The sequence below is a fragment of the Ananas comosus genome, linkage group 9, assembly GCF_001540865.1.
Source record: "Ananas comosus cultivar F153 linkage group 9, ASM154086v1, whole genome shotgun sequence".
NCBI classification, from domain to species: Eukaryota; Viridiplantae; Streptophyta; class Magnoliopsida; order Poales; family Bromeliaceae; genus Ananas; species Ananas comosus.
The window spans coordinates 9893026-9906148 of NC_033629.1; the positions used below are offsets into that span (position 1 = coordinate 9893026).

At 36.0% G+C, this 13123-nt stretch overlaps 1 protein-coding gene across 1 annotated transcript; it reads left to right on the top strand.

Annotated features, from left to right (window-relative positions):
• On the top strand, positions 588 to 5756 carry LOC109715835 (proteasome subunit beta type-5-like). Its single transcript, XM_020241030.1, has 7 exons — positions 588 to 869; positions 988 to 1117; positions 3182 to 3288; positions 3414 to 3548; positions 4400 to 4503; positions 4595 to 4695; positions 5386 to 5756. Exons 1-7 carry the CDS (start codon positions 741 to 743, stop codon positions 5511 to 5513), a joined length of 834 nt encoding a protein of 277 aa, XP_020096619.1. The 5' UTR covers positions 588 to 740; the 3' UTR covers positions 5514 to 5756.

A 13123-nucleotide genomic window follows, 5' to 3' on the forward strand; every position in this document is an offset into this window, starting at 1 on the left:
TTTAAAATCTAAATTTTCAAAATTTAATTACTTCGTATTCATATTTCTAACTAAATATATTTTTACGGCGATTTATACAGCAAATAAAAGTGCACAGGTAGCATTTTTATTACATTCCCCTTTACTAATTTTTAAGGATAAATTTTAAATAACACCCATGTAGTTTTGCACTTTCTGACTTTAGTATCATATAGTTTAAAGTGTATCAATTTAGTACCTGTGGTTTCATTTTTCTCTTTTTATCGGCCCCTTTGTTACCTTTTTGTTAAATTATATACAAAAAATTTTAAATACCCCACCTATGATTTATCAAATATTCACTTTACTGCTCTTTAGTTTTAACTTTGTCACTAATTTAATAAAAAAAATTAGTGAAGAGAATAATAAAAAGAGAAAAATAAAACCATAGGTACTAAAATAATACATTTTAAAGCACAAGGTACTAAAGTGAGAAACTGCAAAACTATAGGGGTTGGTATTTGAAGTTTTTCATTTTTTAATGTTCACACAGAAAAGTACTAATCTGAAGACGTAAAACGTCCAAGGGAGTTCTGTGCAAAATTACCCCCTGGCCTCTGGCCTCCCTTTCCATTTCTTTCCTTCCAAGCCTCGTGCCTCTTCCTGTTTATAGCATAGCATAGTAGCATACTCGACCCCGGTCTCTCTCTCTCTCTCTCTCTCTCTCTCTCTCTTGTGCTTTTGCTCTCGCTCTCGCCATTGACGCGCTGGTTACAACGAAGATGAAGCTCGACGCTACCGCGCTCGACTCCTCCGCCGCGCTGATCCCCTCCTCCGCCGCGCTGATCCCCTCCGTCGGCGGCGACGGCGTATTCGCCGCCCCCTCCTTCGATCTCCCATCCTGCGACGACGTGAGTCGAATCCGATCCTCCTCTCCTCGTTTCGTCCACCTCTCTAGGGTTTCCTCCCTCCGATCTTTGCCCTAATTCGTTTTCTTGCCAATTCTTGGGCGGTTTTGCTTGGGAGTAGTTCGATGGGTTTCAAAAGAACGCGAAGGAGACGCTGAAGCACGCGAAGGGGACGACGACGCTCGCCTTCATCTTCAAGGAGGGCGTCATCGTCGCGGCGGATTCTAGGGCTAGCATGGGAGGATACATATGTAAGCTCTCGCCCTCTCTTACTAGGGTTTAGATTGTAATTGTGTGGTATATCACCAGGCTGTCTAAAGAATTTTGAAATTTCTTTATCTAGCCCATAATACATTATGGCGTTTTTGATTCGCTTCTTTTTCACCATAAAATTGCAATCGAAATGAATGAATTTGTATGTGGGTGTTTGGTATTCAGGAGTCCCATTCGATTTCGATTCCCGAGTGGAATGGGAATCTCCCTATCATCTCGTTTTTCAATCCGGTCTAGGAGGTCAGATTAGAAGTTGAATCCGGACGGAATGGATATTTATTCGGATTAAATTTATTTTTTCAACTTTTTTAATTAAAATATGAGTTTAAATTTAGAAATTAAATTTATAATTTTAAATTTTAATTTGAATTTGAATTAGAAATTAAAATTTAATCAAGTCTTTTGAATCTAACTAATAAATTTGAATTTAAATAAAATTTTAATTTATATAAAGTTTTATTCAAATTTTATTTAAAACTTAAATTAAATTTATGATTCAAATTAAAATTTAAATTGTAATTTTAAGTTTGAATGTGAATAAATCGAAATTTAGTTTTATATTTTGAATTATCCACTCAATTCAAAGTTTAATTTTTTTTAAAAAAAATGATTTAAAATTTTGACATTATTTCAAAATTTTGACATTATTTCAAAAATTGATTTAAAATTTTGACATTATTAAGAACCAAGATGGTTATAGAATTAAGTTGGAACATGGATGGTATTCGTAATGATTCTATATAATGCATATGTTCTTGTTAGGTTGGGGAATTAGTTTTGGGTTAAAGGGGATTGAGTCGTCTGGGAATGTATGGCCATTAGGCCATAGTCATCAAGATGATGCTCCATGGTCAAGTCATTAGAGGCAATTCGGGAAAACGTTGCTGCAATTTTGTTTATGGAAGGGTAATTCATACAACAAATCCCATGTAGTTTTGTTTGATCATAAGACTACCTATCTTGAGATTAAGGCATAGTTGGGTTAGTTGTTCTTTTTTCTTCTCAAGGGAAAAAGGATGAGAAGCAAATGAAATGATTATGTTATGTTAGACAAATTTGACGAGGCACCTAAAAACTGAAGCTCTGATTTGTAATCACAGAAGAAAATCTCATTCTACACTACTTGTCACAAATAACTTGTTTGGATATCAATACCTTTGGATGCATGAGCGTCTTGTTCATCATATCTTTTTTGTTTACTCAAGGTTCATAAACCACCTGGCAGGTGGAACGTGCCATCATAAAAATAATGATTATGAGGATATTGTAACAGACTAAACACCTTCTAACTTTTAATCATTTAAGAAAATCCCTCAATTGTACGAGTTATTATATGGGGATAACTTGTTCCAGCATCCGTACAGGCCTAATTGTTGTATGATTTGTTTGTCCTATTAAGGAACCATAGGTGGTACTTGGTCTCTCTTTTCCCCAATCCCTGAAGTTTTTTGGGTTCTGTCTGGTTAGATTTGTACCCTTGGAAGAAGGCTTGGATTCTAAATTTCTAATTTGTTCTTGCTTCAAACACAGATGTTATGGGAGACACTCTTCATTTTACTATGTTTCTACATTCCTCACTGGAGAATCTGATGTTTGGAGACCCCTTTTTTCCCTCTGTTTTTCACCCTTCCAATGCTTATCACTTCCACTTCTGTTTTTGTACCTTATGTTGATACAAGATGCATAGAAAAGTATCCCAGTTTTTTACACTGGTTTCTTCGTTTACTTTTTTTCTTTTTGTTTTTAGTGTTATTTTGTTACTGTGTTAAGGTTTGTCATGCTTTCATTCTGATTTACTGAGAGTCACTGTAACGTTCATTATTTGTTCCTGAATAAGAACACCTTAGAGCAGTAGCTTCTGAACTTCCTCAAGAGAAAAGGTGATTTGCTTTGTGGACCAAATATTTTAACTTGATGCACTGGCAGTTCATGCTTTCACAACAGAAGAATTTTTGTTTGCACCTGATCGTAACATTATCGGCTCTCACCTGGACTAAATCTGTGCTCTTTAATATCTCATTCTCTCTCCTCTTTTTACCCAGCCTCTCAAAGCGTGAAGAAAATCATTGAGATCAATCCTTACATGCTTGGAACAATGGCTGGAGGAGCTGCTGATTGCCAATTTTGGCATCGGAACTTGGGAATCAAGGTTACATTTGCTTATAAAATAGAATATTTTATGGGGATGTGCTGTTACTTCTGTGTGCTTTTGTGAACTCTAAAATGATTCTGCATAATTTTCATGATCTTCTATGACTTCTCCCTCTTTTATAGTGCCGTCTACATGAACTGGCGAACAAGCGAAGGATCTCAGTTACAGGCGCTTCAAAGCTGTTGGCAAATATTCTCTTTTCATATCGAGGGATGGGCCTCTCAATTGGTACCATGATTGCTGGATGGGATGAAAAGGTGCTTGTTGACTTGAATAGAAAACTTCTATATAAATGAATAGATCTTTTATCTGAACGATGCTGCATTTCAAAACAGGCATATGAACTTCAATTTTTTTTATTTTACTGCTTAATCTTATGACATGTCTAGCGTGTCAAATCAGAATTTAACAGTATTTTTTACTTTTTTAACTGGATATTTTGTAATCTAAATTAATATTCTGCTATTTGATAAAATATTCCACACAATTTTTTAATAACAACCCTTAAATTCTGATGGAGTTTGACAAGTTCTTTTTCGGAAGAAATTTTCAAAAATTGAAAGGAACGAAATGTGAGGTAGTAAAATCAAACTTTTTAAAGTTCATGTAGCAATATCAAAATGTGCTACTGTTCAGGTGAAGTCTTACATTTCTACAGAGCCTTTTGGATTACTTAGAAATTTAGTCCTTGAAGTTTGACCCCAGCTTCAATTATGTCCTCAAAAGTTTTTAACAATTTTGTCTCCAAAGTTTCCCTTGCGTATTAATTAGTCTTGTCCTTAGCGACATTTGTCCACCTCAGGAAGAAAAGGACTCCACATCAGCATCGATGAGAGTATGCTAACATAGCAGTATTTTGTCGCTTCAATTCTAACAATGATTCAATTTTAACAGTGGTGTAAAGACGGTGCTTTTCTAGAAGGCAGAGACTAGCGGAAGAATTAGTTTTGACATAGAACAAATTTCAGAGACTAAAAAGATACTAAAAGGAATGATTGAAATGATGGACCAAACTTCAGGGCCAATTTTGTAATTAACCCAATTTTTTTGTTTTCTTTCCAAAGTTGTGTGGCTAATAAAACCTCTTTATTTTTTCTTACTTTCTCAGGGACCTGGTTTATATTACGTGGACAGTGAAGGAGGGAGGCTCAAGGGGAACAGGTTTTCTGTAGGGTCTGGATCCCCATATGCTTATGGTGTCCTGGATAATGGGTAGGAAGTTGAATTTTTACTGACTTTCTCACCCTTGTTTTATATACGATCGAATGTTCCTCGACTTACCTACGGTGTGTTACTTTATCAGCTACCGCTTCGACATGTCAGTCGAGGAAGCTGCTGAGCTGGCACGTAGGGCTATTTATCACGCCACATTCCGTGATGGAGCAAGTGGTGGTGTTGTTAGTGGTATGTGCTTTTCTATCGCTCATCCATTATTTCTATATACAGTTAAGCTAGAATAACTGTGAAGGCATTTGCACTTGGAGACCTTTCTACTCGCTAAATCACTTATATAACATCCGTCTTGGACATACATGTTGTTGTACTCGATCTAGACTATTTGACTTGGTCCTCTGCTCGTATGTGATCCATGTATTATACTAGTTTTCATGTTTAGGGCTACTTGCTAATTACTTCGTGAAGATAAAACATCCTGAAGTTTGACCACTGCTTCAATATTCTGCTCAGATTTTGAATTGCAACAATTTGGACCCTAAGATGGTTGGGCCTCAGTTTGAAATTTCATCCTTGAAGTTCCAATCCAAAGTTTGAGCTTGATTTCAATTTCGTTTCGTTCAGGAAGTTAGAACTTGGCTTTGATTTCTTTCTCGGAGTTTCAATTTTACAAAGAAACCTAATTGTTGTGCTACCGAGGCACTTTTTCAGACTGTAGATTAAAGCAAGGATTTCGTTGTTGTGCAGAACAGATTTTGGGACTCAATAATTACAACTTCTTAAACTATGAGAGGATGAAATTTGAATTCGGGTCAAATTTTGCGACCAAATTTCTAACCTCATCTCTTCTCACAAATGGTAATTTGATTGCTCTAATCCTTTTTGACTTTTTTTTTTTTTTTTTTTTTTTTTTTTTGGTAGTTTATCATGTTGGACCTGATGGGTGGAAGAAGCTGTCGGGAGATGATGTTGGTGAGCTGCACTACAAGTATTACCCTGTTCAAACTACCCCTGTTGAGCAGGAAATGGCAGAGGCTCCGGCAGCTTGAGGCCTCGACATTATCGTCACAACTTTTCAAACAACATTTCTTTTTCTTTCCTTTTTTTTCACTTCCTCAGCTTATCCAGTGGATGTAAACGCTCTCGCGAAGCACCTGCTACTTTTTTAGAAGCACTTGAACTGCACATTTTAGCTTTGCACAGTAGTGGCTGTGCTCTGTACTTCTGGAATATGATTGGTCATCACTTGGCATGCAGTATTTTTTCAGTTTTAAGCAGAGATTTTTATCCAGGAACATGCCACAACTCTCTCTCCCTCTCCCTCTCCCTCTCTCTCTCTTATTTGAAAATGAGAAACGAGAAGATCTGAAGCCCGAGAGAAAATAGATGCACAATGTTTCTAATGCTAAGATCAAATCTCTGCGAAATTACAGGTGATGTTCGAATCGTGGGGAAGAACTCTTCCATAGCTCTAGTTGCTTCACCCAAAATGAATGATTCATGCAGAAGTGAAGCATGGAGGATAAAACCTTATCCCCGTAAGACAGATAGCTGTGGGCTAATGTTGGCAGAGTGCCATTGAAATCATTGAATAGCTTCGATGAAGCACGTAACTGCAGGAAAAACTTGAATGAGAGGCTTGCCATTCAACCTTATTGAGCTTTCTAAATCCGCCATTCAATATGTGGCCTTGAAATTTAGATAGAAAACCTTAATAAGATTGAAACGGTTCTTTAAATAAAATTCACAAACGAAATGAATCATACGGCTCACCAAATTGTCTTAATAAAAACTCGTTGAGGAGATAGTACTCAATCAATCAAATTGCGCTTCTAACTGCACCCACACATTCACAACATGCCTGCAATCGTCTTCTTGGTTGGTGGATAAGTCAAAAAGTTACTGCCATGGCTTCAGGAAAGTATTTGTGCATTTCCTTTTAACCTCCCATCAAATTCGTGGTGGAGAAATTTCTTCCAACATTCAAGAATCACTTGCAATACAAAATTAGCAACCTCGATAATAATGAGAGAATTCGTTGTTTTTCCTTGTGTGTGATCGTCAGTCCAAGATGGCAGAACTTTTTTCAAATCGACCCATCAAAATCAACCGATGGGTGCTCCATAGTTGACTTCACAAACTTTATCAGGAGCTCATATTCACTTAATAATAGAAACACAGCAAAAACAAGACCGCCAAACAAACCGATGTAAAACCAAGGATATTGGCAATCCGAAGAAACATAGCTACGATGTTTGTGAGTATAAATCCTAGTTAGTTAATTCGCGAATTATTCGCGAATTATTGAAAATCCGAATTAAACGGTCCTTTTATGAATTTTTTTCAAAAAAAGAGAATTATTCGCGAATTTTTGGGCCTGCCGAATTATTCGTGAATTATTCCCGAATTATTAAAAATATGAATAAAAAACTTATAATTTTTATTTTTAAATATAAATTATCTTATATTTTATATCTTATATTTTATATCTTATATTTTATATTTTATACCGAATCTATTTTTTAAGTCAAATTTTTTAACGAATTTAAAAATTAGAAAATAAATTTTATGCGTATTATATCAGTATCGAATTTTTGCCGAATCCGAACTAACTAACTATGTATAAATAATGCATCTCTAACAGCAAAGGAACTGGGCCATGCTGTCACAATTTTGGCCACGTTACCATCACAGCTAGACATGGGATGTCCCTAGCTTTTAAAATGCTTTTAAGACAAATGTTGACCTATCTACGTCTAAATGTAACCCTACCCTAGAGAGAAAGTGCAATGGTGTTTATATCATGAACCACTGTAAAAGATTTTATTATTGTATTAATATTATAGTTTAAAAACATCATTAACAGCATCAAATCGCAGGTTAGCTTCTTTCGACACTGACGAACAGGTCAACTGAAGGAGCACACCACCGACGATACTTAAATGAGTTCAAAAGATTAAAAAAAACTAGTTTCGGAATATCTAAAATATAGCTAGCAATTATGAAAAAGTTCATGAAGCTTTTTAATGATTATCGCAACATAGACAAAGACATACATGAGATATAAATCGTCAATTCAAACCCTTTAACATTGCGACCATAAAACTTTTTTGTACATATACAATAAATTATTCAAAAGGAGAGTAATGCCACAACAAGATAAAATTATAATCGAAACAAACTGTAAAACTTACTGTTGATGGTTGTAGCAATTCGTAAGGATGAAGTTCGGCGGCAATCTTCAAGTGCTGATACTATAAAAGACTTTGGTAAGGCCTTTCTTCATCCGAATTTGAGTGACCTGAAATATAAGAGGTTAAAGAAAGGTTTAAAAAATATTAATGAGTTGATACAAACTTCTAGTAGTAGAATAGACAGTAAGAAAATAAGGACAAAATCAAGAAGAAGAGCATTCTTTAGCACCATGAAATTTCACAAGATCTTCTTAAAAGGAAAACCATATACTAGTGTAGTTTTTTATCAGAGCCCTTGCTCGAATTTCTGCCAAACAGAAAACAATAGGTTGCACTGGTGCACAATGACTTCTGCATTAACAACCCTTGTGTGAAATATCAAGCAGGGAAAGAATGAGGATAAATCGAACGTATTAACGAGGAAATGGCTCCAACAATGAATCCCTCTTCTTAACAACAATACACCAGTGAAAAGCGAACAGGTAAAGAATCAACAAGATGGAGATTAGCGAGCAGAGTTTGGAAAGGGGAAGAGAGAAGATCGTGTGGAGTTAGCAGAGAGACCTCAAGAAAAGAAAAAAAGAAAAACAGATTGACTCGAACTCTTATTTTTCAATCTTCAATCCTAGATAATACCGTGTCCACGCAAATAATTGTGTTCATAGTTCTAGAACTGAATTACGCAAGTGACTAGTGAACTACAAGAATCAATCCTGAAAACGGAAACTTGGATAAAAATAGAAGGGAGAAGTTGATTCTCCCATTGCCTCGAGCAGCTTAATTCCCTTTCCTCGTCAACTTAACCTAGATGGAACGTGAAGCTTACAAAACATGAAAGCAGCTCTACTAAAAGCCCAACAAGCAGCAAGTAATAACAAGCTTACAATACCGGCCGTCCCTAGAGCAAGTGGCAAAAGGCTTGGTGGTTGGTAACCGAGACCCAAGTTCGAATCCTAGTTAATTCACACTTCTAGCTAAGTTTATTTCTAAATGAAATAAACGAAGCAGGTAGCGTGCTACCTATCTATCTCAAAAAAATATCTCTCTCAAAAAAAAAAAAGAAGAAAAAAGCTTACCATAGCTGTATAAGAATAAAAAATAGGTATTGAATGATTACACATTAAAATAAGGCTAATTAACTATAAAAGTGGCAGACCTCAAAAGGTTTTTTAACTTCCACAGTCGCGTTACAGTTATAATTACCAACCAAAAGTAGTATGGATAAAATTACAGATTATAACTGCAGGCCTAGTCATTGAATCCCACCTCTGATTTTATACAGCAGCTCAAATCTCAAGCTGATTAATTCCTCCAATTACTTGACACAATGTAGCTTGGTTGTTAGAGATTCGATTCGAGCTCGAGCAGCGCATTTTGCAAATTTGATGCAAGCCGACCAAACCTAAGCTCGCTCAAGCTTGGCTCATTTATATCTCTACCCATATGTTTCGATTATTACTATAATTTTCTTAGCATTTGAAATAATTATATATAGAATATAATATGACTAAACTTTTTAACTCGATTGTAATATTTTGGATGATGGTTATTCTCAAAAGGTTAAGAGTATTAAGCATGCTAAATCTAAAATAGTTCTAAAGTGAGTGACTTTCCTTGAGAGCGGGGCGCCACAATTATTACTTGGCTTGATTAGCTAGCTCCGTTTAGAATTAACTGGAACATTGTAAGTTGACTTACACAAGTGTTATGTATCTCCAAATTTACACATACGTGGATTGGCCTCTTTTGTCCTTCATTCTATCTTAGTATCAAATAAAACTTCTTAAATTTAAATAGGAAGAAAAGTAAAACAAAATACAATTAATGAGTGGTAGATTTAAAATACATGACCAGCAGTTGCGCTCATTTTGTTCATAAAAGTCAAGCATCCATATGTTTGGCATGTTATATGAAGTTGGCAACCATCATAAAGCCAGTGAAATAAATCGTTCCAAATTCGGCCCAACTATTTTGACCGAGTGGAAAGCGTCCAGCGCTCCCACTTCCGCACACTACGACCCCCTTTGATTGGGAGATATTGAATATTAGGATAATTTTTTAGGGCTAATTTAATACAAATCGCTGTAAATATAGTGAATTATAAATATATTCCTATAAAGTTCAACTTTTATATAATGTTTTTATAAAAGTCCTGATGTTTTCAAATATGTCCCTGTCGTTATGATCCATTAGAAAAAAATAGTTAACCATAGATAAAATATTTAATTCTAGTTAATTAATAAGGTAAATTGGCCTTTCACCCCTCTTTAATTAAAAATTTGGACTTTTGGAGGGACATATTTGTGATGGCAAAAAGGTCATTTCACTTATAAAATAGACAGTGTTTTAACGATAATAAACCAAATGAATACATTTGAAAATATTAGAACTTTTGCAGGAACAACATATGAAAGTTGAATTTTGCAGAAATATATCTGCAATTAGGCCAATTTGCATAAAAAATTCATAAATTTTGAGCTATTGCAAAACTGGACCGTTTTTTACGATTTTGCAGATTCGTTCTGAATTTTTAGCAAACTAACCAAAAAACCTTTATTGCTTTTTCTCTCTCCACTTTCTCTCTCCTTTTCTTTTCTCGTTCATTTTTTTTTCTCTCGCCGAAAAAGGTAGTGGAGGCCGAGGCGGAGGCGGAAACGGCCCGCCTCGCCTCTCACCCTCATGTTCTCACCCTCGCCCTTGCCCTTGCCCTTGCCCTTGCCTGCGCACCCCCCGTCTTCCTTGCCTCCGACCCTGTCGAGGTAGCGCCGCGACTCTTTTTTTTTTTCCCTCTCTGACTTTCCTCCACCATCTCCGACGACGACGCCTCTCTCGCCCTTCCCCGCCCTTCTCGTCCTCTCCTTCTCCCTCCTCCTCTGCCGCCTTCGACGACGACGCATCTTCGCCGACGCTGACACCGTGGAGGTCACTGCGGCGCTGCAGCCTCGGAGCAGGGGGTCCTTAGTGGCGTTGTCGCCGGTGCCGTGGCCGTTGGCACAGAGGGGTGACCCAAAAAAATTGTAGAAGAAGGGAAAAAAAATAAAGATAGAAAAACACTGAAAAAGAAAGATGAAGATGAAATTGCACCATTATTGCACTCTTTGAAAGATATTTACACTCTTTGAAAAATATTACACTCTTTCTCCTCTTATTGCACTCTTTCAGATGTAAACTGCATCATCTTGTTACACTATTTTTTCTCTTAACTGCACCATTTAAGAGGAGAAATAGTGTAACAAAAAGAGAAACAGTGCAACAAGAGGAGAAATAGTACAACAAGAGAAGAAACAGTATAAATATCTCTTGAAGGGGTGTAATTTATATCTCAAAGAGTGCAAGAAGATGAGAAAAAGTATAAATATCTCTCAAATAGTGCAACTTTCGTTTAAAGAGTGTAACTTTCATCTTAAAAGATGCAGTTAAATCTGAAATAGTGCAATAAAAGGAGAAACATTGTAAATATCTCCCAAAAAGTGTATTTTTCGTTTAAAGAGTGTAATTTTTATCTTAACGGGTGCAGTTTATATCTTAAGTAGTGCAACTTATGTCTATAATAGTGCAACATTCTTTTAAAATAGTGTAATTTTATTTTAACTGTGCAATTTCATCTTCTTCTTTTTTTTTCTATAATTTTTTATCTTTATTTTTTTTTCTTCCTTCTTCTATAATTTTTTTTTTGTCATCCCTCTCTGTCAACGGCCATGGCGCCAGCGACAACACCGCTAATGACCCCCTGCTCCGAGGCTGCAGCGCCGCAGCGACCTCTACGGTATCAGTGTCGGTGTCGGCAAAGATGCGTCATCGTCGGAGACGGTAGAGGAGGAGGGAGAGGGAGAGGACGAGAAGGGCGGGGAAGGGTGAGAGAGGGTGAGAGAGGCGTCGTCGTCGGAGACGGTGGAGGAGAGTAAGTGAGAGGTGAGGCGGGCCATTTCCGCCTCCGCTGCCTTCTTCCACGAGCAAGAAAAAAAATGAACAAGAGAAAAAAAAAAAGAAGGAGAGAGAAAGTGCAGAGAGAAAAATAATAAGGGTATTTTTGTCAGTTTGCTGAAAATCCGATCAGAATCTGCAAAATCGAAAAAGTGGCCCACTTTTGCAAAAGATCAAAACTAGTGGATTTTTTATGCAAATTGGCCATTTATTATGTTTGCAGGGGCATGTATGAAATAACCCTAAACCCTTTTTCTTAATCCCCGGAATAGCTTATTATTTCGGAATAGTGGGGATTAAAAGTAAAATTGTGTTTGGTTAATTTTATGAAATAGTAGAGAATAGTTAAAAAAAAAGTGATGGTTGATTTTAATATAAATATAATGTAATTAAACATAATTTGTTATAAAAAATAATTCATTATAATATTTAATAAAAATAATTTATTATAAATTATGGTTTAATAGAAATAATTTTTTTATATATATAAATTTTTTAAAATTCTACTTAAACTTAAATTTATTATAATATTTAAATATAAATAATATATATTAATATAGTATAATTAATAATTATATAATAAAAATAATTTATTATAATATATAATATATTATTTCTATATAATTTAGTTTTAATTAAATTTATAATCTTAATAAAACTTGGAATTAAAACTTGGAATATCACTATTCCGCCAACAAGGTGGAATAGTTACTTCCAAGTTATTTCGGGATAACCGAGGATAGCAAGATTTGACTGGGATAAAATATCCCGATAAAAAAATACTCCGTTTGGCGAAATAGCGGGGATAACTTTTGTTATCCCCGTTTTATTTTCCAACCAAACAGGGCCTAGAGGTCTAATTTACCAAACATGTCCAAAATGAATGTAGGAAGCGTAGATGTAGGTAATAATATTTTGACAATAAGAAATAAAGAAAAAGCCAATTTGTATAAAAAATTCATTAGTTTTGAACTTTTATAAAAGTAGCCCGTCTTTTTGGATTTTGCATATTCAGACAAGATTTTCAAAAACTGACCAAAATACCATTATTCTCTTTTTCCTTTCCTCTTTTTTTTTCTTGTTCTTTTTTTCGTCTTTCTCTTCTAAGAGAGAAGCGGAGGCGGAGGCAGCCTGCCTCGCCTCTGTCCCGTGCACCCTCGCCTGCGGATCCTCCCTTCGCCTTCCTCGCCTCCGACCCTACCGAGGCCGCACCTCGACTCTTTTTTATTTTCCTCTCTCTAACCCTCCTCCACCGCCTCCCAGGCTCTTTACAATAGTAAAGAGGGCAGTGTGACGTCCTCTTCCTCTTCTTTTTTTTCTTTCACTTTTTTTTTTTATCTTCGACCCCCATCCACTGCCTCCGCGACCCTCACGATAGTAACGAGAGCAACGCCGCATCCTCTTCCCCCGCCTTCGCCGATGCAGGCACTGACGCTAATGCCAGAGAAGGAGGACTCGGAGCGAGTGCGGGTGAGAGTTAGAAAATAAAAAAATAAAAAGAATAAAGAATAAAATATTAAAAAAAATAATTTTTCTATAAG

Coding starts and splice junctions, on each gene's coding strand:
- LOC109715835 (XM_020241030.1), top strand. CDS start 741: ATGAAGCTCGACGCTACCGCGCTCGACTCCTCCGCCGCGCTGATCCCC. Junction 3,549..4,399: donor TTGCTGGATGGGATGAAAAG/GTGCTTGTTGAC, acceptor TTACTTTCTCAG/GGACCTGGTTTATATTACGT. Junction 4,504..4,594: donor TATGGTGTCCTGGATAATGG/GTAGGAAGTTGA, acceptor TTACTTTATCAG/CTACCGCTTCGACATGTCAG.